Source organism: Lactuca saligna, chromosome 3 (assembly GCF_052625555.1).
Source record: "Lactuca saligna cultivar CGN05327 chromosome 3, ASM5262555v1, whole genome shotgun sequence".
Taxonomy (NCBI): Eukaryota; Viridiplantae; Streptophyta; class Magnoliopsida; order Asterales; family Asteraceae; genus Lactuca; species Lactuca saligna.
Genome location: NC_136419.1, coordinates 203617261 through 203641536, shown reverse-complemented (window position 1 = coordinate 203641536; position 24276 = coordinate 203617261). Strand labels below are relative to the sequence as shown.

Below are 24276 nucleotides of genomic sequence, written 5' to 3'. Positions count from 1 at the left end.
TTGGTTATTTACATTGATACACTATATTTTATAATTTATGGAAATATATATATATATATATATATATATATATATATATATATATATATATATATATATATATATGGAAGAAAATTAATTTACACATTTGCTTAATCGTTTATTTTCATTATAACTAAATTAGAATAGGAAATTATTACTACATTTTTTACTTTGGAGTTGACTTAAGAATAGAAAAGAAAAAAGGAAAACCATTTACCCATCTTAAATACTATGTTATAAGGTTAATTAACACACATTTAATTGTGTTTTGGATTGGTCCAACAAACCCATAAATCCATGTGGAAATTATATATATATATATATATATATATATATATATATATATATCTATATCATGGGAAAATGTTTAGTAGAGAAACCAAAAAAACTTCTTAAACATGGGTATTAGCAGAAAAGGTCTCCCATTATTCTACGTGATGCTTTACCTTTCATTCTTTATACATGTATCCTATAGTGTTTTGAAAGCCAAAGACCCACCATCTAGCAAACCCTTTGAACCATACAGAATTTTCATCACTAATAGAGACATTGAAACCATGATTGTTCAATGCCCACCAGGAGGTGATGAAGGTGGTCTCGAGATACTGAGACCTGGAAACATCATGACATGGCGCTTTCGTAGAAATCTTTTTGACACGAATCGCTATGATTGTAACTTTTATTGGTTAAAAGAAGGTAACCAAGTTATGAAGTCAATCACTCTTGCTGTTTTCAACAACCGTATTGCTGGAATGTGTGGTCGTAATTTGTTTAGTACGAATAGATGTTATTGGATGGTTACCAAATATGGATTTTATCTTTCAAAGCATAATCAGACATTTCCAAATGTTTATGATTGGCAGGTTATGTATGTATGGGATACGATCTGATTTATTATTTCTATTGGTTGTTTATGTGTAATTGCCTAAAAGTAATAAAAAAAATTGATGGGTTCTTGCTACAAAAGTCTCTAAGTTTAAAACAAAACGTTCCATTATGTTCGATTGTTCATTTTTACCAGCTAAGGCTATCCCCATTATCAATCTACCCCAATCAAAATTTTCTATAAAAAGACTAATTCCACCTATACAATCCAACCCAATACAATTATTTACACCAATTAGCAACCCAAGTCAATCGATTATATATTAAAATCTTATATTTATAAAACTATATCAATATTGTTGTTATTTTGTATGGAAAAATAAATTATGTATTTTGATATATATTTTATTTATTAAAGATAAAGTTTACATATAAACAAAGTTATATTTTGGTATAAAAATTAAATGATTTCTTCTAATCATTCACATTTTTTAATAGTTTTTTCTCACGAGTGGCTCACAAGAAATTACCCCCAACTGGGGTAGTCGAACCACATATTACCTTCATATGTCGGTTCACCCTTAGCTGATTAGGCGAACTGTTGAATTGGCACTGATATGCACCTCAACAATGATGACTTGTTGTATTAAAGAGAAAAAGCAGAAGGTATCAACAAAAATGGTGGCCATGGGGATTCAAACCCTGATATTCAAATCCCCTGGGGACATCTTTAACCACCAAGATAAAACGGCTTTTGCATTTTAACTCCTAACTTAATATATATATATATATATATATATATATATATATATATATATATATATATATATATATATATATATATGTAACATGTTTTTTTTTCTGGAACATTTTAATAATTCATATTGAAAAGATTATTTGATGTATGTTCTAATCAATTGGTAGTAAATCAGAGTAAGTAAAGAGCATGCAGATCTAAATAAGAATTGGTTTTCAACTCAATATATTCTAGAGAGAAGTACAAAGAACATTACACAAGTATGTGAAAGTTATGATTCTCTATAGTACTCACCCTAATAATCGAGTACTCACAGAACCAAAAAATACTAGGACTAATCAATAAAGTGTGAACCACAACATTACCTATTAAATACATCATTCCCAAAAACACCTAGTAAATACATAATATAAGAAATTCTTGATGACCTTCACTATTTACGTATTATTCAACATCAAAGATACTATATATGGTTTGTTATCTCACAACACTTTTAGACACCACATTCTCCCCCTTTGTAATCAAATTATAAATCTTCAAAATGTGGGTATTAACTTTGCAGTTTACACCAACACCTTTCGAATCTCCATATAACTTAAGATGATTTTCCTAATCTTTGGCCTATATTTATTCAAATTCCTCTAATAGTTGTTTATGTGATGTAGGATACTTGATAGATGCTGGTTATAATACTTTTTAACATCATCAGTACAAAATAGAAACTTCTTTTATCCTTGTTTCTTTTCCGTACTATGAAACACAACACCCATAGGATTGCGTATGATTTCTTCGTCTTCATAATCCTTGATGTTCATTTTTCCTTTCAACAAATTTTTGGGAACATTTGATTTTCTATTGAAGAGAGTGGAAAGATATATATCCGTAAATGGAAAGTACGCAAAATATGCGTCCAATAATGTCTAGATGTGTTGATATCACTAATACATACATATATATATATATATATATATATATATATATATATATATATATATATATATATATAGCCTTGTTTGGAATTTGATATTTACTCAAATCACCATTCAACTTTGCAGTTATGATCAAGTCATGCACATTCATAAGTGGGAAATATGCAATTGTGATCTCAAATAGCACATTTTTTTCCATTACAACACTGTATCAAAATTTTTGAAGAATTCCTTAAAACAATGCGTGGAGAACAATTAACAATAGCTTAAATATCTTTACTAAACACCACGCTTGCTCCTAATTTTTCACTAGCACAATATCAAAAATGAATTTTCATCTTCTTAAACTCATCCCGATTATTATAATTATCAAGATCCTTTAGTTGTGTAAAATGAAAAAAGAAAAACTGATTAGAAGGTCCAAGTGATTGAACTCTGACTCTTCAATGTCGTAACACTTCTTAGGCTTCAACACAAAATCATCTTCCTCTTCAAAAGTTATGTTTTGAATGGTTTCTTAGCACATGGATTTGTTTGGTTCACCTTTGGTGAGACTAGATGGATCACCATCCCATTGCCTCATTATACTGGCTAACTCTTTGAGTCTTTGGATTTCAAGTTCTTGAAGTCTTTTCTTCTTTTTTGCTGTGGGTTCAACATAGACACCCTTCCCTTTATCCTTATGATATGTGTTTGTTACTGGCTCTAAAGATGAAGAACCAGAACCTCCTTTCCCAATACTTACCCCTTCATTTTTTTCCAATTTGGATGAGCCAACTCGTTGTTGTTGATGAAGTATTGATTATCGGCTTGATAGGTAACAAAGTAGGAATTTCAGTTGAGTTCAAGTTCCGAACTACCTTGGATTTATCTTCTCCATCATCATTTGATGAACAAACTCCCCTTTCTACCCGATTTGACACATTCGAAGAACGTGAAGCATTAGTTGGAAGTGGAAGTACGAAATCTACTATTTTGAGATAACTCAGACTTGAAACAAGATTCCACTAACAAAGGCATAAAAGTTAGCTGGTATTGGGATAACAAAGTGGTTAATAGAACCTCAAATTTCTTCATCGTTCCTTGTAACCCAAGTTAATCGATTTTATATTAAGATCTTATATTTATAAAACTATATCTATATTGTTCTTATTTTGAATGGAAAAATAAATTATGTATTTCGATATATATACTTTTTTTTTATTAAAGATAACGTTTAGTTATAAACAAAGTTAGTTTTTGGTATAAAAGTTAAATGATTTCTTCTAATTATTCACATTTTTTAATAGTTTTTTCTCATGAGCGGATCACAAGAAATTACTCCCAACTAAGGTAGTCGAACCACATTTTACCTTCAAAAGTCGGTTAGCTCTTAGCTGATTAGTCGAAGTGCTGAATCGGGGCCGACATGCACGTCAACCTTGATGACTTGTATTAAAAGAAAAAACAGTAAGTGTCAACGAAAAGAGAGGGCATGGGGATTCAAAAGCTGATCTTCAACTCCCTTGAAGACATCTTTAACCACAAAGATAGAACGGCTTTTGCATTTTAACTCCTAACTCAATATATATAGCATGTTTTGTTTTTGGAACATTTTAATAATATGTATTGAAATCATTATTTGATGTACGTTCTAATCAATTGGTAGTAAAGCAGAGTAAGTAAAGAACACGAAGATCTAAATAATATTTTGTTTTCAACTCAATATATTCTAGAGAGATGTACAAACAACGTTACACAAGCGTGTGAAAGTTATGATTGTCTATAGTACTCACCCTAATACTTGAGTACTCATAGAACCAAGAAATACTAGGACCAATCATTCAAGTGAGAACCACAACATTACCTAGTAAATACATCGTTTCTAAAAAAACCTAGTAAATACATAGTGTAACAAAGTCTTGATGAACTTCGTTATTTATGGACTATTTGATATCAAAGATAGTATCTATGGTGTGTTATCTCACAACACTTTTCGACACCACATTCTCCCCTTTGTAATCAAATGATAAATCTTAAAAATGTGTGTATTACCTTTGTAGTTTTCACCAAAACTTTTCGAATCTCCATATAACATAAGATGATTTTCCTAATCTTTGCCCTGTCTTCATTCAAATTCCTCTAATAGACGTTTATGTGATGTAGGATACATGATAGTTTCAGGTTATAATACTTTTTAACATCATCAGTACGAAATAGAAAATTCTTTTATCCTCGTTTCTTTTCTTTACTGTGAAAGACAACAACCATTGGATTGCGTATGATTTCTTCATCTTCATAATCCTTGATGTTCATTTTTCCTTTCAACAAATTTTTGGGAACATTTGATTTTCTATTGAAGAGAGTGGAAAGATATATATTCGTAAAAGGCAAGTACGCAAAATATGCATCCAATAATTTGACAACCCGAAGTTCGTTCCATTGTTTGTAATCCTTTACGTTAATACATACTTCGTTTTCAATTTCATTTCCGTTTACATCACTAAATTAAGTCATAAATGTGGGATTTTTTTATGACTTAATGGGTGTCCAAACGTGTTTAGAACTCATATTAACACTCCATATTAGTAATCGGAAACTGTAACATCCGGAATTTCAGGTATTATATTTATTCATTTTATTTTGAGTTTTGTGAACAACTCGGCGAGTTGGTGCGTAGACTCGCCGAGTAGAGATGCCATTTCTCACCCAGATTATAACCGGACTCGGCGAGTCACATTGGTGGACTCGGCGAGTCTGCGCTGTTTAATGAAACCTTAATTTCTAGGGTTTGGTGCCTATTTAAAGGGCCTTATGGCCGTTATTTGTGCTCACCAGCCCCCAGAGCGAAACCCTAGTGAACTTGAGCTTTTGGAGTGAGAGAAGGAGCCATTGTCGACCTTGGAGGTGTTGTCTAGCAAGGGAAAGGAAGCTATAGCCAAGAGGAAGCAAGGGGGTTAACTTCTTGAAGATCTGAGGTCCAGAACATCACGTTTGAGGTACTATTTTCGATCCATTTTCTGTTAAGGTGATGTTCATGTTGATTTAGGGATTATTAAGCCCTTATGTGACTAGATCTAGTGCTCCCAAGGTCCTTTAAGTGAATTAGGTTATGGATTTGGACCCATGGAGGTCCAGAGTGCCTCTTTGTCCAAGCTTTATATGAGTCTATGGAGGTTTTGGTTTGGGATCATTGTGTGTAAGGTCAAAACACCATTTATGAGTCAAAAGGTGTGATATGAGCGCCAAGACATAAACTTTACGTGAGAAATAAGCTTGGAAAGACTGCATCTACAAGCTAGTGGAACATATCTGACCTCAGAAGGTCGTTTGGGGTTATACATGGCATGCACTCACCGAGTCCATTGGCAAACTCGGCGAGTTGGAGCGAGTTGATTCGTGATTTCGAACCAGGGGTTGGGTAACCGAGTTGGGTGAGTGACTTGGTGAGTCGGAAAGGGTTCAGAGGAATCGGGTCCTCGTAAGGACTCGGCGAGTCCACGCCAGACTCGACGAGTTGGGTTGACCGTTGAACATTGACCAGAGTTGAATGGTGTTGACTTGATAGAGTTAGTCAACCCTAGTTGGGAAAGTGTTAATTAGAGATATATTTTTGTATAGGAGGATCATAGCTCGGGAGATTGAGCACTAGTGATTTCAAGAATTTACGAGTTACCAAGATACGCAAGGTGCGTCTTCTCACTATACTTTACCTTGAGTAGGTAAATAGAGTTATCTGATACAGTGTTTTATATATATTGTTTGTTGCACTCCATTCTTCTACGTGATTTATGTTGTGCATGCTTGCAGAGTTAGAACCTGAGGGTTCACAGAGTTTGGGTGCATGGACCCACAGAGTTATAGCCTCGAGTGGCTAATATGTGTTATATGTGGTATTTTGGGGAACTCACTAAGCTTTGTGCTTATTGTGTTTTGTGTTATGTTTTTCAGGTATTAGTGAGGATCGCGGGAAGGCGCCGACTTCATCAGTACATACATGGGATTTTTATGCTATGAGATCTTGGGATTGTTATATGTTATAAATTGAGTTTCAACAATGATGTTTTTATGATTTACAAATGAATTATGTTTTTTTATAAATGCGAATAATTATTTTGGAAATTTACGGTGTTACAAGTTGGTATCAGAGCCTTGGTTTGAGGGATTCGGGTACACCTTCGAGAGTATTTGAACTCAAACTGGGGATTTGGAAAATATGTTCAAAAAGAAAACCAAGTTTTCTAAAAGAAGTAAAAGATTTTCAAAGAACACACAGAGCAGAGACGTGTGTACGATCAGTCAGCACCCAAACGGTGATTTCCCAAAATACCCTTACGTTATATGTTTATGAGATTGATATGATGTATTCTCTTGCTAGAGTGGGATAGGTATTCCTAATAGGACTAGGGTGGCCTAATTTGTGATGCCTTAGCCTAAGGGAAGGTGAGCTGCTATGAGATGCTTGAGAGTGAGTAGGTAGCAGTGAGGGCTATGAGAGATCTATAGAGAATGGATTATGCATAATAGAGTACTTGGGACTTGGGGTGTACACTGATACGATACGGACAGTAGTATTGGGCCCGTACTACTGAAAACACCGGGGCGGTGTACAATTCAAGTAAGAATCTTCGGGATGCCAGAGATCAAGGAGGGATGTGTTATCGAGTGTGAGTATGCTCGAATGAATTTCTAATATGTCGTATGTTGTATTTCAGAGGTAGATCATGGTGAGGACATGACTTATGGCAGAGAGCAACGAGACTAGTGATGAGCAGACCCGCCGGATCATCCATGAGGAGGTGGCTGCGGCCATCAGGGCAGAGATACCAGAGATGTTTGGGTCTATTAAGACCATGCTGATTGAGACTTTTGATGAGCATTATGCTGCTCTTTCTGAGGCTTCTGTCACAGCGGCCACTGTAGCCGTCGCTACTGCTAGACCGCAAGGGGGTGACTCGTTGTTGTTAGGGAATTCAGCAACACGAAGCCACCAGAGTTTGATGGGACGTAGGATCCGATTGCAGCGATGAGGTGGGTATCTGAAATTCAGTGGTGTTTCAATACTTGGTCGTGTCCGAAGCATTTGAGGGTTTGGTTTGCGCTGAACCAGCTTCGCCTAGGGGGAAGGAGTAGTGGAATTTTGCGACAACACACTATTCTCCAGCAGAGCTTGCGACTGTGACCTAGGAGAGGTTGACCACCATGTTTCGTGATGAGTACATTCCCTCGGTGGAACGAGATCAGTTGGAAAAAGAGTTTTTGACCCTCAAGCAGGGTACAGTCTGTTACGGCTATTACCATGATGTTTCAAGAGAGGGCGATGTTCTGCCCTGAACACGTGTCTACTAAGCACGCACGAATGGGCCGTTATTTGAGTATTTTGAGGAGTTACATTCGGGAGTTCTTGTCGAACTCCTCATACCAGACATTTTCCGAGCTTCAGGCAAATTCTTGGAAGAGGGAGATCGAGCTACAGACTCAGGCGAGGGAGGAGGCGGACTCTCATGGGAGGGATCGATGATTGGCACAGTCTCAGCCGGCAGCCAAGCGGGCCAAGCCCGCTGATCCCAGGGCAGGAAGACAGAAGGGCCGCACTTGTGGGATGTGTGGCAAGGGTCATGATGGAGTTTGGATAGCGGGATCTTGCTACAAGTGTGGCAACGAGGGGCATATGACCAAAGACTGCCCAAAGGGGTTTGCAGTGTGTTTTCACTACAACCAGACCGGACACTAGAAGGATGAGTGTCCGCTGTTGCGAGGGAATATCGAGGGAGAACCACAGGGTTCTGCCCCTGCTGCTATCAGAGCTACTGAGAGCCGGCCAGTGAAGGCCGAGGTACTGAAGGCGTGATGGAGAGCCTTCCAGTTGACTGCGGAGGAGGTCCGCGCAACAACCGATGTCATGGCTGGTATGTATTCTTTCATGTAATTATTTAATGTTTAAGATTTTATGCTTATATTATGATATGCGTAAGTACTTTTCTTGTGAATTTTGTACCTGCTTTGGTGTTATTTGACTCGGCTGCGAGTCGATCTTTTATATCATTGGCCTTCAGTTGGCACATCAGTATTAGTCGAGAGGCGTTGAGTCGACCTCTGAGAGTTTCCATCGCCGATGAGAGAGTAGTGTATGCCATGGAGGTGATTCGAGGATGTGTACTTGAGATTTTTGGTGTAGAGTTTCCTATTGATTTGGTCCCGATCACGATGGGGGACGTCTGTTTCGTTGTGTAGGCATGGATTGGTTGAGCAGATTTGGAGCATTTATTGACTACGAGCGACAGCTGGTAACTATGTGTGACTAAAGTGGGGAAGCTCTTACTGTGTACGGCGAGCGTACCCATCCCGATTCAGCGTTTTGTTTGGCTGCTAGAGCGAGGCAAAGTCTACAACAGGGTTGTAGTGGTTTTGTAGCATATGTGACAGATATGAGGGTTGGTGCAGGGAGACCGAGTGCGATCGAGGAGGTCCCAATAATGTGTGAATTCCCAGATGTTTTCCCTGAGGAGTTACCGGGTGTGCGTCCCGAGAGGCAGGTGGAATTTCACATTGATTTGATTCCGGGGGCAACACCTATCACCAAGGTGCCCTATGGCCTTGCACCTCCAGAGATGCAGAAGTTATCCTCGCAGCTTCAGGAGCTGCTGGGGAAGGGGTTTATACGACCGAGCAACTCTTCGTGGGAAGCACTGATCCTGTTTGTGAAGAAAAAGAATGGTTCGCACCGAATGTGCATAGATTATCGAGAGCTGAATAAGTTAACAGTCAAGAACCGTTATCCTTTGCCGAGCATCGATGATTTGTTCGATCAGCTACATGGAGCATGTTGGTTTTCAAAGATTGATCTGAGATCTGGATATCATCAGATGAGGGTGCGTGAGGAGGATATCCAGAACACTACGTTTAGGACTCGTTATGGGCATTACGAGTTCATAGTGATGCCATTCGGGCTCACCAATGCGCCTGCAGCATTCATGGATCACATGAACAGGGTATGCAGACCGATGCTAGATCGATCAGTGATTGTGTTCATTAACGACATTTTGGTGTATTCAAAGTCCAGGGAGTAGCATGAGGAGCATTTGCGGGAGATCCTCAGCGTGCTGAGATTGGAGAGGCTTTACGCCAAATTCTCCAAGCGCGAGTTTTGGTTACGAGAGGTGCAGTTCCTTTGTCACCTCGTTAACCAAGAGGGAATTTTGGTCGATCCAGCCAAGATCGAGGCGGTAATGAGTTGGGAGGTGCGCAAATCTCCTGTTGAGATCAGGAGTTTTCTAGGGTTGGCCGGCAATTATCAGAGGTTCATTAGGGATTTCTCCAAGATTTTTGTTCCTCTCACAAGGTTGACCCAGAAGGGTGTGGTCTTCAGCTGGGGCCCGAAGCAGCAGGCCTCGTTTGAGACTCTTCGCCAGAGATTATGTGATGCCCCGGTGTTGACTCTTCCAGAGGGGATGGAGGACTTCGTGGTGTATTGTGACACATCGATAGTTAGGTTGGGCGCCGTATTGATGCAGAGGGGGCATGTGATCGAATACACATCGAGGCAGCTGAAGCCCCATGAGGCAAGATATCCCACCCACGATCTATAGTTGGGGGCTGTGGTGTTCACCCTCAAGATTTGGCGCCTTTACCTGTATGGGGTTCGGTGTACGATATACACAGATCACAAGAGTTTGAAGTATTTAATGGATCAGCAGAATCTCAACATGCATCAGAGGAGATGGTTCGACGTGGTAAAGGATTATGATTGCGAGATCTTGTACCACTCGGGCAAGGATAATGTGGTGGTCAATGCCCTAAGTCGTAGGGCAGAGAGCACTCTGATTTGGGATATTTGTATGTGATTGACAGTGATGAATCCGGTATTGGACACCATCAGGGGGGCTTAGGCCGAGGCAGTGAGACCGGAGAACCGCAAGACAGAGCGAGTTATCGGGAAGGTGACAGAGTTCGTGACCGATAGCAGAGGGCTTATGACCTTCCAGGGCCGGATTTGGGTACTGTTTGTTGGAGGAACACGTACCATCCTGATGAAGGAGGCACATAAATCGAGATTCTCGATCCATCCCGGAGCCACTAAGATGTTTCTAGGTCTTAAAAATTAGTATTGGTGGCCCTGTATGAAGAGAGATGTAGCATGGTTCGTTGAGAGGTGCCTAACCTGTCGCAAGGTTAAGGCTGAGCACCAGCGTTCGCATGGCAAGTTGCAGCCATTGGAGGTTCTCGAGTTGAATTGGGAATAGATCACCATGGATTTTATCACCAAGTTGTCGAGGACTGCTAGGGGTGTCGATGCAATTTGGGTGATTGTGGACAGGTTGACGAAGAGCGCTCAATTCCTTTCCATCAGTGAGAGTGGTATCGCGACATGGGGTGCCAATCTCGATTGTTTCAGATCGAGATGTGCGTTTCACTTCCAGATTTTCGAAGAAATTCCATGAGGAGTTGGGTACGAGGTTGCATTTTACTACTGCATACCACCCGCAGACTGATGGACAGAGTGAACGGACAATTCAGACGCTCGAGGACGTGCTTTGAGCATGTGTGCTAGATTTCGGCGGAAGCTGGGACACGTATTTTCCCTTAGCGGAGTTTTCCTACAACAAAAGCCATCATTCGAGCATTGGTATGCCACCCTTTGAGCTGTTGTATGTGAGGAGGTGTCGGACCCCCACTTGCTGGGGAGAAGTAGGGCAACGTGTGATGGGAAGTACAAAGATTGTGCTTCATACAACAGAGCAGATACAGCGGGTCAGGCATAGATTGTTGACCACTCAGAGCCACCAGAAGAGTTATGCGGATAGACGACGATCCGAGCTTGAGTTCCAGGCCAGTGACTATGTTCTCCTGAAGGTATCTCCTTGGAAAGGAGTGATTCGATTCAGAAAGAGGGGCATGCTAGGGCCCCGGTATATTGGGTCGTTCAGACTGATCGCGAGGGTGGGAAAGGTAGCGTATCGCTTGGAGCTACCTGCGGAGTTGGAGCGAATTCATAATAAGTTCCACGTGTCTCATTTGAGGAATTGTATAGCCGACGAGTCGGTGGTAGTGCCGGTAAAGGACATTCAGGTGGATGCGAGCCTAAACTACGCGGAGAGACCAGTTGCGATTTTGGATCGGAAGATCAAGGTTCTGAGGAACAAGGAGGTGCCCCTAGTACAGGTTCAGTGGCAACATCGGAAGGTATCCAAGTTGACCTAAGAGCCAGAGCGCGAGATGCGGGAGTAGCATCCAGACCTATTTCAGGGATGAGACTTCGAGGGTGAAGTCAGATTCAAGTGGGAGAGAATTGTAACATCCGGAATTTCAGGTATTATATTTATTCATTTTATTTTGAGTTTTGTGAAGAACTCGGTGAGTTGGTGCGTAGACTCACCGAGTAGAGACGCGATTTCTCACCCAGATTATAACCGGACTCGGCGAGTCGCATTGGTGGACTCAGCGAGTCTGCGCTGTTTAATGAAACCCTAATTTCTGGGTTTCAGGCCTATTTAAACGGCCTTATGGCCGTCATTTGTGCTCACCAGCCCCCAGAGCGAAACCCTAGTGAACTTGAGCATTTGGAGCGAGAGGAAGAGCCATTATCGACCTTGGAGGTGTTGTCTAGCAAGGGAAAAGAAGCTATAGCCAAGAGGAATCAAGGGGGTTAACTTCCTGAAGATTTGAGGTCCAGAACATCACGTTTGAGGTACTATTTTCGATCCATTTTTTGTTAAGGTGATGTTCATGTTGATTTAGGGATTATTAAGCCCTTATGTGACTAGATCTAGTGCTACCATGGTCCTTTAAGCGAATTAGGTTCTGTATTTGGACCCATGGAGTTCCAGAGTGCCTCTTTATCCAAGCTTTATATGAGTCTATGGAGGTTTTGGTTTGGGATCATTGTGTGTAAGGTCAAAACACCATGTATGAGTCAAAAGGTGTGATATGAGCGCCAAGACATAAACTTTACTTGATAAATAAGCTTGGAAAGACTAGATCTATGAGCTAGTAAAACAGATCTGACCTCAGAAGGTCGTTTGGGGTTATGCATGGCATGCACTCACCGAGTCCATTGGCAGACTCGGCGAGTTGGAGCGAGTTGATTCTTGATTTCGAACCAGGGGTTGGGTAACCGAGTTGGGTGAGTGACCTAGTGAGTCGGAAGGGATTCAGAGGAATTGGGTCCTCGTAAGGACTCGGCGAGTCCATGCCAGACTCGACGAGTTGGGTTGACCGTTGAACATTGACCAGAGTTGACTGGTGTTGACTTGATAGAGTTAGTCAACCCTATTTGGGAAAGTGTTAATTAGAGATATATCTTTGTATAGTAGGATCATAGTTGGGGAGATCGAGCACTAGTGATTTCAGGAATTTACGAGTTACCGAGATACGCAAGGTGAGTCTTCTCACTATACTTTACCTTGAGTAGGTAAATATATTTATGTCATATAGTGTTTTATATATATTTTTTTGTTGCACTGCATTCTTCTATGTGATTTATGTTGTGCATGCTTGCAGAGTTAGAACCTGAGGGTTCACAGAGTTTGGGTGCATGGACCCACAGAGTTATAGCCTCGAGTGGATAATATGTGTTATATGTGGTATTTTGGGAAATTCACTAAGCTTTGTGCTTACAGTGCTTTGTGTTATGTGTTTCAGGTACTAGTGAGGATCGCGGGAAGGCGCCGGCTTGATCAATACACACACGGGATTTTTATGCTATGAGATATTTGGATTGTGATATGTTATAAATTGAGTTTCAACAACGATGTTTTTATGAGTTACAAATGAATTATGTTTTTTTATAAATGCTAATAATGGTTTTGGAAATTTACGGTGTTACAGAAACATTTTAGAATCGACCATATCAGGTTACGATAACTTAATCGGGTGCGACCAAAAGCATCGTATAACGTCGGTATCGGGTAGAATTCCACCGTGTCCCAAAGTTGGAACCTACTTAAAGTGATTTAAGTTTCCATTTGAAACTTTTACTCTCTCTCACTACTCTCTCTCTAACCTCTCTCCTCAAACCAAAGTTAAGGTCCAAAATCATCAAATTTAAGCTCCAAATCACCAAGGTAACTTCCCAAACTCATAGATTAGCATCCTAGACCTTCAAATTCGTGGTTAAACTATTATTTAGGACCAATTTCATGTGTTTATGGCCCTGGAACATGCTTGGGCTGTAAACACACATATGATGGGCTTTTGAGCCTTTATGCCCTTCCAATCGACCTTTGGAGCTTAGATATGGCTAAATGACTTAACGGACTAAACTTAGAACACGTTGAAACCAATTTTTGGGGAGTAAACATGAGTTTACTGTCCAAGAACATGCTTGAGCCGTAAACTCACCTTCATGGAGAGTAAACTCATATTTGAGCTTTTTAAAGCCACTTAAACACACCAATAGCCTTGGATTAAATTCTAGAATCAACCACAATCGATTTATGGGCCTTAAAATTGATGAAAACCCCCCCTTGGAGAGTTCACAGCCGTAAACCCGCCTAGAATGGGTTCCTGGGCCGTAAACTCACTTGCACAAGACAAATGATGCCCTAAATTCATTTTAAGGCTTGTAATATTGGTTTGAATCACATGTGATTGATCTAGGGACACCAAATCATGAAAATAATGTGTATATAAGAGTTTACAGCCGTAAACTCCGAGTTTAGGGCTGTAAACTCCTTTTGATGGTCCGTTTGGTGGTAAAACTCATTCCTATGCTTTAGATTAAATCATAGCAACCATTCCCAAGTGTTATTTGACCATTTAGCACCATTATACCCCACATTCATGAGTTCACGACCGTGAACTCATGTGGTCATGGTCTTAGGGCCGTAAAATCCCTAAGGAGTTTAATCTTGAAGAGCAAACTCATTTTCCAAAGCCCTACATGTCCGTAGATGTCACCCGGGTCACTCCAAACACTTAATTTGAAGTGTTTTCTCGTATTGGAGTGTATAATCATATCTAATTAGTGATTTAAAGTCTAATTAGATACATTTGTATACCATTTCATATTACATAGGAACCTCGCGCATTATCAAGCCCCGAACAGACACATAGTATCCAAACCGACACGTTTTCTCGTCTGGTGAGTTCATACCCCTACCCATTTTCAATGTTTTCACTGTTTTCGGGGGGGGGGGGGGGGGAATACAAGCAAAGCTCAAGGAATACTAATACTCAAAACTTGTTTTATATATGTTGTGTTTCATTTTACATATGCTTTTAACATTGGCAATCATAATAGATAACCATTGAACTTGCAGAACACACTACCATATTATTTGTGAAAAACAATATAAATTGTTTTATTTTATATTTTCACAAATGGTTTTTCCCACATTATAACAATTAAAATCATAACATTGAACTTTGAACATTAACTTAGAATATTGCTTTGTCCTCGGTAACACTCCACAGAGATACGCGAGCGGAGGATAGTCATTTGATCTGTCTGTATTATTACAAGTAAATTTGTTATTCCTATAAATTGGAGACACGTCCTCAAAGAACACTCCACAGAGATATGCGAGTGGAGGACCGCCCCCATAACCAGAATCTCTTAGATAGGGAGCGTGACTTGAGTGTATAGATCTAAACGGGGCTGACTACCCCGCACCTGGCTGCTAGCTACAACCGAACTGAAAGGTTCAAGGGTGACGAAAGTCATAAAGTGAGATGGACTACTTATTGCCATAATTAGTCTATCATATGGTTATGGAACTCGCAATTTGGATAACAGAGATCTACTTTTTAGTAATAATGGATTTCAGTAACTAGTTTACATTGTAGTTATTAGTTTTATATATGTGTTAAAACTAACACATTTTCAGTATACATCTTTTACATTACATTTTGGATTGGTGAACTAACATACACTTTACAAGGATAACCAGGTTTTCAGAATACATCATTCACATTAGGAAAATATGGGATTTTCCTGGGATAACAATTGAACATAACCAGAACCGTGTAACATAACAGATAACTAAACTTTACATATAATAAAATATAGGACTTTCTTGGGTCGTAACATTTTCGGAAACCAATAAGGAAACTTGTACATTTTTAGAAAACAAAACCGCTTATGAACTCACCAGCTTTATGCTGATTTTTAAAACGCTTGTATTCTCAGGTGTGCATTAGACAGGTACCTGATGATCCTTTTGGTGAAAACGGAGTACGTAGAAGACACGTGTTGCTTTTATTCATATATATACATATGTATCACACTTGTACAACTATACTTTTGAACAAATATAAATTTTCATATGTAATGTAATGGTTGTTTACTTTGCTTACTATGTGCATTGGATTTGATACTCAACGTGGAGTCTGCCCCGAAAATGTTTCCGCCTTGGTTTTCGTGGTGTGACAGATTGGTATCAGAGCCCTTGTTTATAGTGAATAAAGTATACCAAACCTTACATGGTATAAAACTATAAACACTACGAGGCCTAAGTGCTCTGAACTAAAAGTATACCTCAAAATATAAGTATTTTCAAAAGTATACAAGTATATCTAACCATCGAAATCCGTAACTACAAGTAGAACGAAACATAAGTAAATGGGTGTTGTACGTTGCGGTTAAACCTGGGCAGTTATGTAGTCGTGACTAGGATCAATATAGCCTGGTCAACTATATTCATTCGAGACACGGCCAACATGTGCTTGGGAGTGACTATGGTGTTTAGCATGCCTAAAACATACACTAATACCCCAAACATTGAACCATGGTCGTAGCGAATCATGAAATACTATAGGAGTATTTCTCGAGCCAATCCTTTGTAGAAATCCTCATTCAAGCGTTCTTCCCTGATCATTCCTTTAGCGATAATTTATCTGCTTTGATAGCTCTTTCCTTCTTTATTGCTTATTCGGAATATACATCTGTCATATCTCGTGATTCAATTTGGAGGACTTATCATCCTCTCTTTCTTGATCTTATTAGATCAAGATGCCTCCAAGAAAGAGACCCAGCTCAAAGACCAACAACCCTCCACCACCACCTTCTCCTCAAATTGATCTTGTAATGCTACAGACAGCTATTACTACCACAGTGACAGCCACCATGTCACAAATGAACCCTGGTAGTTCAGGAGGTGGTCTGCAGCCCCAAAACCTAGAAGATAGCCAGAGACACCGAAAAGAGGGTTCTTATAAAGACTTCATGAGCACGAAACCCACATCCTTTGATGGTAGTGGAGGTGTCATTTCCCTCACCCGATGGTTCGAGAAAATCGAATCCATTTTTGAAATCTGCGCCTGTTCGGACTCCATCAAAGTGAAGTTCGCAGCCTGTACCTTTATCAATAAATCCTTGACTTGGTGGAACGGCTAAGTCAAGTCCCTAACCCTACCAGTAGCCAATGCTATGGTTTAAGAAGCCATGAAAGAACTCCTTCTAGCTGAGTACTGCCCTCAGGGTGAAATACAGAAGTTAGAGCATGAGCTCTGGAACCTGAAGATCAAGGGTTCCGACATCGCTGCATACACCTCGAGGTTTGATGACATGGCACTACTCTATCCGGGAATGGTTACCCCGGAGAGTAAGAAAATAGAGAGATTTATTTGGGGGCTGACCCAACCGACCAAAGGAAACGTCATATCTGCACGTTCGGATACTTACGACAGTGCTAAAAGTTTAGCCCAGACCCTGATTGACCATAGTGATGAAGTTGAGGGAACAACCGCCACCCCTGAACCCACCAAGACTAGTGGTGAGAAGAGGAAGTTATGGAAGAAGAAGAAATGCCAACCTTCTCAAGGATCCTCAAAGAAACAACAGACTGTAGCAGTCCATGTTGCTACTACCCCCATTATTGTTGTTTCTGTTGTGGGATCTACAGCTCAAACCCCTACCAGTAGATATGTTGGTAACCTTGCCCAGTGTGAAAAGTGCAAATACCACCATAACCCTGGCCCATGTCGTGACCTAACATGCACCAACTGTGGTAAAAAGAGGCACCAGCCCAATCTGCAAATCAATCTTCTGGAGCAGGTGTTGGTCAAGCCTGCTATAATTGTGGAGAAGTTGGGCATTACAAGAGGAACTGCCCCAAGAAGGCGATAACTTATAATACCGGGAGAGTCCTACCGTTGTTTCGGGTACGTTCCTTCTCGACAACTCTTATGCTAGTATTCTTTTCGATTCGGATGTTGAAAGAAGTTTTGTTAGTCATTCGTTCAAACATAATCTAAAACCTAATCCCCAACCATTAACCGAAACGTTTACCGTCGAGATGGCTAACAATGAGAAAGAAAACGCTAGCGACATATTCATAGGTTGTACCCTTACCCTGAACGATCATTCACTTCCCATCAATCTTGTGCCAGTCTCCATAAGGAGCTTTGATGTTATCATTGGCATGGATTGGTTGAGTCCTAATCATGCTGATATCTATTGCTATGAAAAATCCATCCATCTCAATCTTCCTACGGTTCAAACTCTTTATCTATGGCGATAAACTCAGCTCCAACCTTCGCATCATTTCATGCATCAAATCTCAGAAACTCTTGCGAAAGGAATGCCAAGCATTCCTAGCCCATGTAATCAATGAGATACAAGAAATTAAAGACCTTGCGACAATCCCCGAAGTCTGTAACTTTCTTGAGCTCTTTCCAGAAGAGCTCCCGGGAATTCCTCCCGAACGCCAGGTTTAATTTCGCATTGACCTAATTCCTAGAGCTACCCCAATAGCCAAGTCTCCATATCGCCTATCTCCAACAGAAATGCAGGAGTTATCCAGCCAACTCAACGATTTACTCACAAAAGGGTTCATCAGACCGAGTTCCTCAAAGAAGAAAGATGGATCCTTCCGGATGTGTATTGACTACTGCGAGTTGAACAAGTTTACCGTCAAAAACCGATATCCCCTTCCACGAATAGATAACCTCTTCGATCAACTTCAAGGAGCCAGCTACTTCTCAAAGATAGACCTTTGGTAAGGGTACCATCAGTTACAAGTTCTTGAGAGTGATGTTTCCAAAACAGCTTTCAAGACTCGATATGGACACTATAATTTCGTAGTGATGCCCTTCGGTCTAACCAATGCACCGGCTGTGTTCATGGACCTGATGAACCGGGTGTGTCGTCCCTTCTTAGACAAGTTCGTCATTGTGTTCATAAACGGCATACTTGTCTACTCCAGAAGCGAATAAGATCACAAAAAACACTTGAGATTAGTGTTGGAAACCCTTAGATCCGAGAAGTTGTACGCGGAATTTTCAAAGTGTGAATTTTGGATTCGGAAGGTAACTTTCCTCGGTCACGTGGTAAGCGAGGAGGGTATTTATGTGGATCCTTCCAAGATAAAAGCGATAGAGAATTGGTCAGCACCGAAAACACCCACATAAATCCGTCAATTCTTGGGTCTCGTCGGCCATTATTGGAGATTAATCTAGAATTTTTCCAAAATCGCCAAACCCCTAACTATTCTAACACAGAAAGGTGTACCCTTTTGTTGGAGTGAAAAGCATGAATCAGTGTTCCACACATTAAAGCAAGCCTTGTGTAGCACACCTGTTCTATCCCTACCCCAAGGGACAGAAGACCTTGTCGTCTATAGCGATGCGTCTAATCAGGGCTTAGATTGTGTGCTTATGAAAAGAGGAAAAGTGATTGCTTATGCCTCAAGATAGTTGAAGGCACACAAGGTCAACTACACCACGCACGACTTGGAGTTAGGATCCGTAGTCTTTGCACTGAAGATTTGGAGACATTATCTCTACGGAACCAAGTGTACGATCTTCACTGACCACAAGAGCTTGCAGCACATCCTCATTCAGAAGGACTTAAACATGAGGCAACGACGATGGATAGAGCTGCTTAGCGATTATGAGTGCGAGATTCGCTACCATCCCGGCAAGGCCAATGTGGTAGAAGATGCCCTAAGTCGAAAGGAAATTTCAAGTTGTAAAGTGAGGACACTGACGATGACTATCCATTCCCATTTATCTATGAAAATCTTAGATGCTCAGATAGAAGCCCTTAAACCCGAGAACAAATCAAGCGAAGCCTTGAGGGGAATGGATAAGAAAATTGAGATCAAAGGTGACAGAGTCTACTGTTTCATGGACCGAATCTGGATTCCAATGTCTGGAGGATTCAGGGAGATTGTCATGGAGGAAGCACACAAGACCAGATACTTTGTTCACCCAGGTTCGAACAAGATCTACCTAGATCTCAAGAAACAATACTAGTGGCCAAACATGAAATCCGCGATCACTACATTTGTGGGAAAGTACTTGACTTGGGCCAAGGTGAAAGTTGAATACCAGAAACCCTCAGGTCTGCTACAGCAGCCCGAGATACCTGAGTGGAAATGGGAGATGATTACCATGGATTTCATCACCAAGTTACCCAAATGTACGAGTGGATACGATACCATTTAGGTAATTGTCAATCGTTTGACCAAATCCGCTCACTTCATCCCAACTAAAAAATCTTTCAAAATGGAAAGACTCACGCGGATCTACATCCAGGAGGTAGTTTGACTGCACGGTGTACCTGAATCCATTATCTCTGATCGAGATATGTGACAACCCGAAGTTCGTTTCATTATCGTAACCCAATACCTCATGAAAAATTCGTTGTCTTAAATTGTTTATGTTTGTTTCTAAATTAAGTCATTTATTTTAAGTTTGTTATTATGACTTAATTAGTATCCAAACCCATTAGAAACTCAAGTAAACACCCCAATATGATAATTAGATAAATTTTAGAATTTGTCCCGCCGGTTTACGACAACTTAGTCGGGTGCGACCAAAAGCCACGTTTAACGGCAGTATCGGATAGAATTCCACCGTGTCCCAAACTTGAACCATATATAAAGTGGTTTAAGATTCATTTGAAGCTTTTACTCTCTCTCACTACTCTCTCTATCTCTCTCTAACCTCTCTCCTCAAACCAAAGAATTAGGTCCAAAAACATCAATTTAAGACTCAAATCCATCAAGGCAACTTCCCTAACTCATAGTATAGCACCATTAGCCTTCAATTTCATGATTTATCTTTGGAAAAGGACCATATTCATGAGTTTACAGCCCTGGATCATGCTTGGGATGTAAACACATGTGAAGAGGGTTTTTGAGCCTTTAAACCCTTCCAAACCAACTTTGGGACTTAGGTATGACTTAATGGCTTACCAATTCGGACTTAGAACACCTTGAACATTATTTTCGAAGAGTAAAAATGAGTTTACTACCCAAGAACATGTTTGGGCAATAAACTCACCTTCATGGAGAGTAAACTCCTATTGAGTGTTTAAATGCCACTTAAACACACCTATGGCCTTGGAATAAATTCTAGAATCAACCACAACCAATTTAGGGGCCTTAAACTCGATGAAACCTCCCATTTGAGAGTTCACGGCCGTAAGCCCCCCCCCCCCTAGAAAGGGTTCTTGGGCCGTAAACTCATCTACACTAGCCAAATGATGCCCTAACTTCATTATAAGGCTTGTAAAATGAGTTTAAATCACATGTGATTGTCCTAGCACCACCAAAACACATAAGGAATGTGTGTTGGGGAGTTTACAGCCGTAAACTCCTAGTTTACTGCCGTAAACTCCATTAAGTGGTCAATATGTGGGTTAAATCCATTCCTATGATTTAAATTTGATCCTAGCAAATTTCCCCAAGTGATGTTTGACCATTTAGCACCTTAAAACCCATCATACATGAGTTCAAGGCCGTGAACACATATGGATATGGTTGTAGGGCCATAAATTCCATAAGAAGTTTACTCTTGAAGAGTAAACACAATATCCAAGCAATATACGTCCCTAGATGTCACCCGGGTCGCTCCAAACGCTTGATTTGAGGTGTTTTCGCGTCTTAGAGTAAATAATCATATCTAATTAGTGAATTAAAGTCTAATTAGATACAAATGTGTATCATTTGACATTTCATAAGAACCACGCGCATTTTTAAGCCTTGAAATGACGTTTAGCATCCAAACCGACACATTCCGCAATTGGTGAGTTCATACCCCTACCCTTTTTCCGTGTTTTTCAATGTTTTCAGGGTGGAATACAAGCAAAACTACAAATGTTTTCAAAAACCTAAAACTGATGTATTTCTACAAATATATGGCTAACCTTTAGATATCTTTACCCCTTATGTATTATGTTGAGCATAAGGGATGTTTTCTCAACTATAACTACTTGAATTTCAGTAAAGCAAACAATCAAACCAATTAAATTATTATGGGAATAATTTGGGATCTTTAGTTCTTGGTTTACGAATATAGACTTACACAAAGTTAATAGATAAACTATGTCTGATTCAGTTTATCTATGTTTAATTTAGATTACATTGCCAGATCATTTAATTGTATTAAACTGTTTGTATTGTATTATGTTTCTAAACGATTAGTATGTTTGATAACATTCAAGAACACCGTGAATAATATAATACTAGCTTGTGAGGTTCGTCATCATTATTAGTAAATCCTCCCCGGAAGTGTAACTAGGGTCTCCTAGAGGGAGAGCGTGGAATTTTTGGATAGATCTATTTGGGACTGACAATCCCACACCTTAACTGCTAGCTACAGTTAGGCGGGCACGCCTGGGGTGACAAATTCTGGATATCATTATGACGTCCGACAAACGTCAAGGAGGTCTCGTTGTTGTATCAGCATGGTTACCCGACTCACAATAGGTATTAATATAAGTTTATTCACGGATTTAATTTCATATCTACTTCCTATCTATAGTTCTTATATCTAGTACAGGATGGTAGTCCCATGGTTTTGTATCTTATATCTAGTACAAGATAATAATCCTATGGTTTTCAATTTATATCTAGTACGGGATGATAATCCCATGGTTTTGAAGCTATATCTAGTATGGGATGATAGTACTATGGTTTTAAATCTATATCTATCTATAGTTTTGTGTATATTAAACTATTTTATAACTGGTACGGGATAGTAATCCCATGATTTTTCAGTAAATAGTTTTGTGTAAAGCTATACAATGTGGTCTTAAACTAAAACTTTACTTTTAGGAAAATATAGGATTTTCCTGGGATAACAATTATACATAACTAGAATCCTGTAAGAAAACAGTTAACTAAAGACTACTTTTAAGAAAATATGGGATTTTCTTGGATTCGTAACTTTTTCGGAAAACTAAAGGAAATTTAAACATTTTCAGAAAACGAACATCTTATGAACTCACTAGCTTTATGTTGATTTTCAAACTGCTTGTATTCTCAGGTCCGCGTTAGACAGGTACCCAGTGATCCTTTTGGAGAAGTCGAAGCGTACAGAAGAACTCGTCTTACCTTTTGTTTATATATTCCTATGTATAACACTTGTAATACTTTACTTTTGAACAAATGTAAATTTCAATATGTAATGTAATGGTTGTTTACTTTGCTTACTATGTGCATTGGATTTGATACTCAACATGGAGTCCGCCCCGTAAATGTTTCCGCCTTCGGTTTTCGGGGTTTGACAGATTGGTATCAGAGCCCTTGTTTATAGTGAACTAAATATACCAAACCTTACATGGTATAAAACTATAAACATTAAAGGGTCCTAAGTGCTCTGAACTAAAAGTATACCTCAAATATAAGTATTTTCAAAAGTATACAAAGTATACCCAAGCGTCGAAATCCGTAACTACAATTAGAACAAAACAGAAGTAAATGGGTGTTGTATGCTGCGGTTAAACTTGGGTAGTTATGTAGTCATGTCTAGGATCAATATAGCATGGCCAACTATATTCATTCGAGACACGGCCAACATGTGCTTGGGAGTGACTGTGGTATTCAGCATGCTTAATACTTACCCTAATACGCCAAACATCGAACCACGGTCGTAGCGAATCATGAAATACAATGGGAGTATTTCTCGAGCAAATCCTTTGTGGAAATCCTCATTCGAGCGTTTTTCCCTGATCATTCCTCTAGCGATAAAATTTCTATTTTGATAACTCTTTCCTGCTTTATCACTTAATAGAATTATATATCTATCATAATGAGATACCCCTTGTATCATATCTCTTGATTCAATTCAGAGGACTTACCATCCTCTTCTTCCTGATCTTTTTAGATCAAGATGCCTCCAAGAAAGAGACCCAGCTGAAAGAAAAACAATAATCCTCCTCCACGAAACGTCCACCATCAAGGTAGCCAACAATGAGAAATAACTCGTGTAACATTCTGAAACGCGTATCCCAAGGGACATAGAACTTTTCGAAATCCTCATTAGGATTAATCCCGTAGCCTACAAACTCCGACTACCCTCAGGACTTAGTAGCATCCACCCAGTATTCCCCGTCTCTGTCCTTAATAAGTGCCTAATCGATGAAACCATAGTAGTCCCTTTGATGAGACCGAAATCAATGAAAGTCTAAACCTCATGGTAAGAGCCAATCGAAATCATAGAGCGAGAGATTAAATGTATGAAGCAAGCCGTCTCCCGATAAGTGTAAGGTTCCACTTGGAAGCGTGATGATCCGATAGAAAAAAAGTATTCGTATCCTATTTCCAATTCTGCGAGTCGCATCTAAAGTTTGAATTTTAGGATGAAATTCCCTCTAACGGGGGGATAATGTGACAACACGAAGTTCGTTCCATCGTCGTAACCCGATACGTCATGAAAAATTCGTCATCTTAAATTGTTTCTGTTTGTTTCTAAATTAAGTGATTTATTTGAAGTTTGTTATTATGACTTAATTAGTATCCACACCCATTAGAAACTCAAGTAAACACCCCAATATGATAATTAGATAAATTTTAGAATTTTTGTCCCGTCGGGTTA

General features: G+C 39.7%; 1 protein-coding gene across 1 annotated transcript; it reads left to right on the top strand.

Annotated features, from left to right (window-relative positions):
- The first annotated feature begins 419 nt into the window (after window positions 1–419).
- On the top strand, window positions 420–911 carry LOC145036322 (S-protein homolog 2-like). Its single transcript, XM_078984770.1, has one exon. It carries the CDS (start codon window positions 420–422, stop codon window positions 909–911), a length of 492 nt encoding a protein of 163 aa, XP_078840896.1.
- Window positions 912–24276: the final 23365 nt, after the last annotated feature.

Coding starts and splice junctions, on each gene's coding strand:
- LOC145036322 (XM_078984770.1), top strand. CDS start 420: ATGGGTATTAGCAGAAAAGGTCTCCCATTATTCTACGTGATGCTTTAC.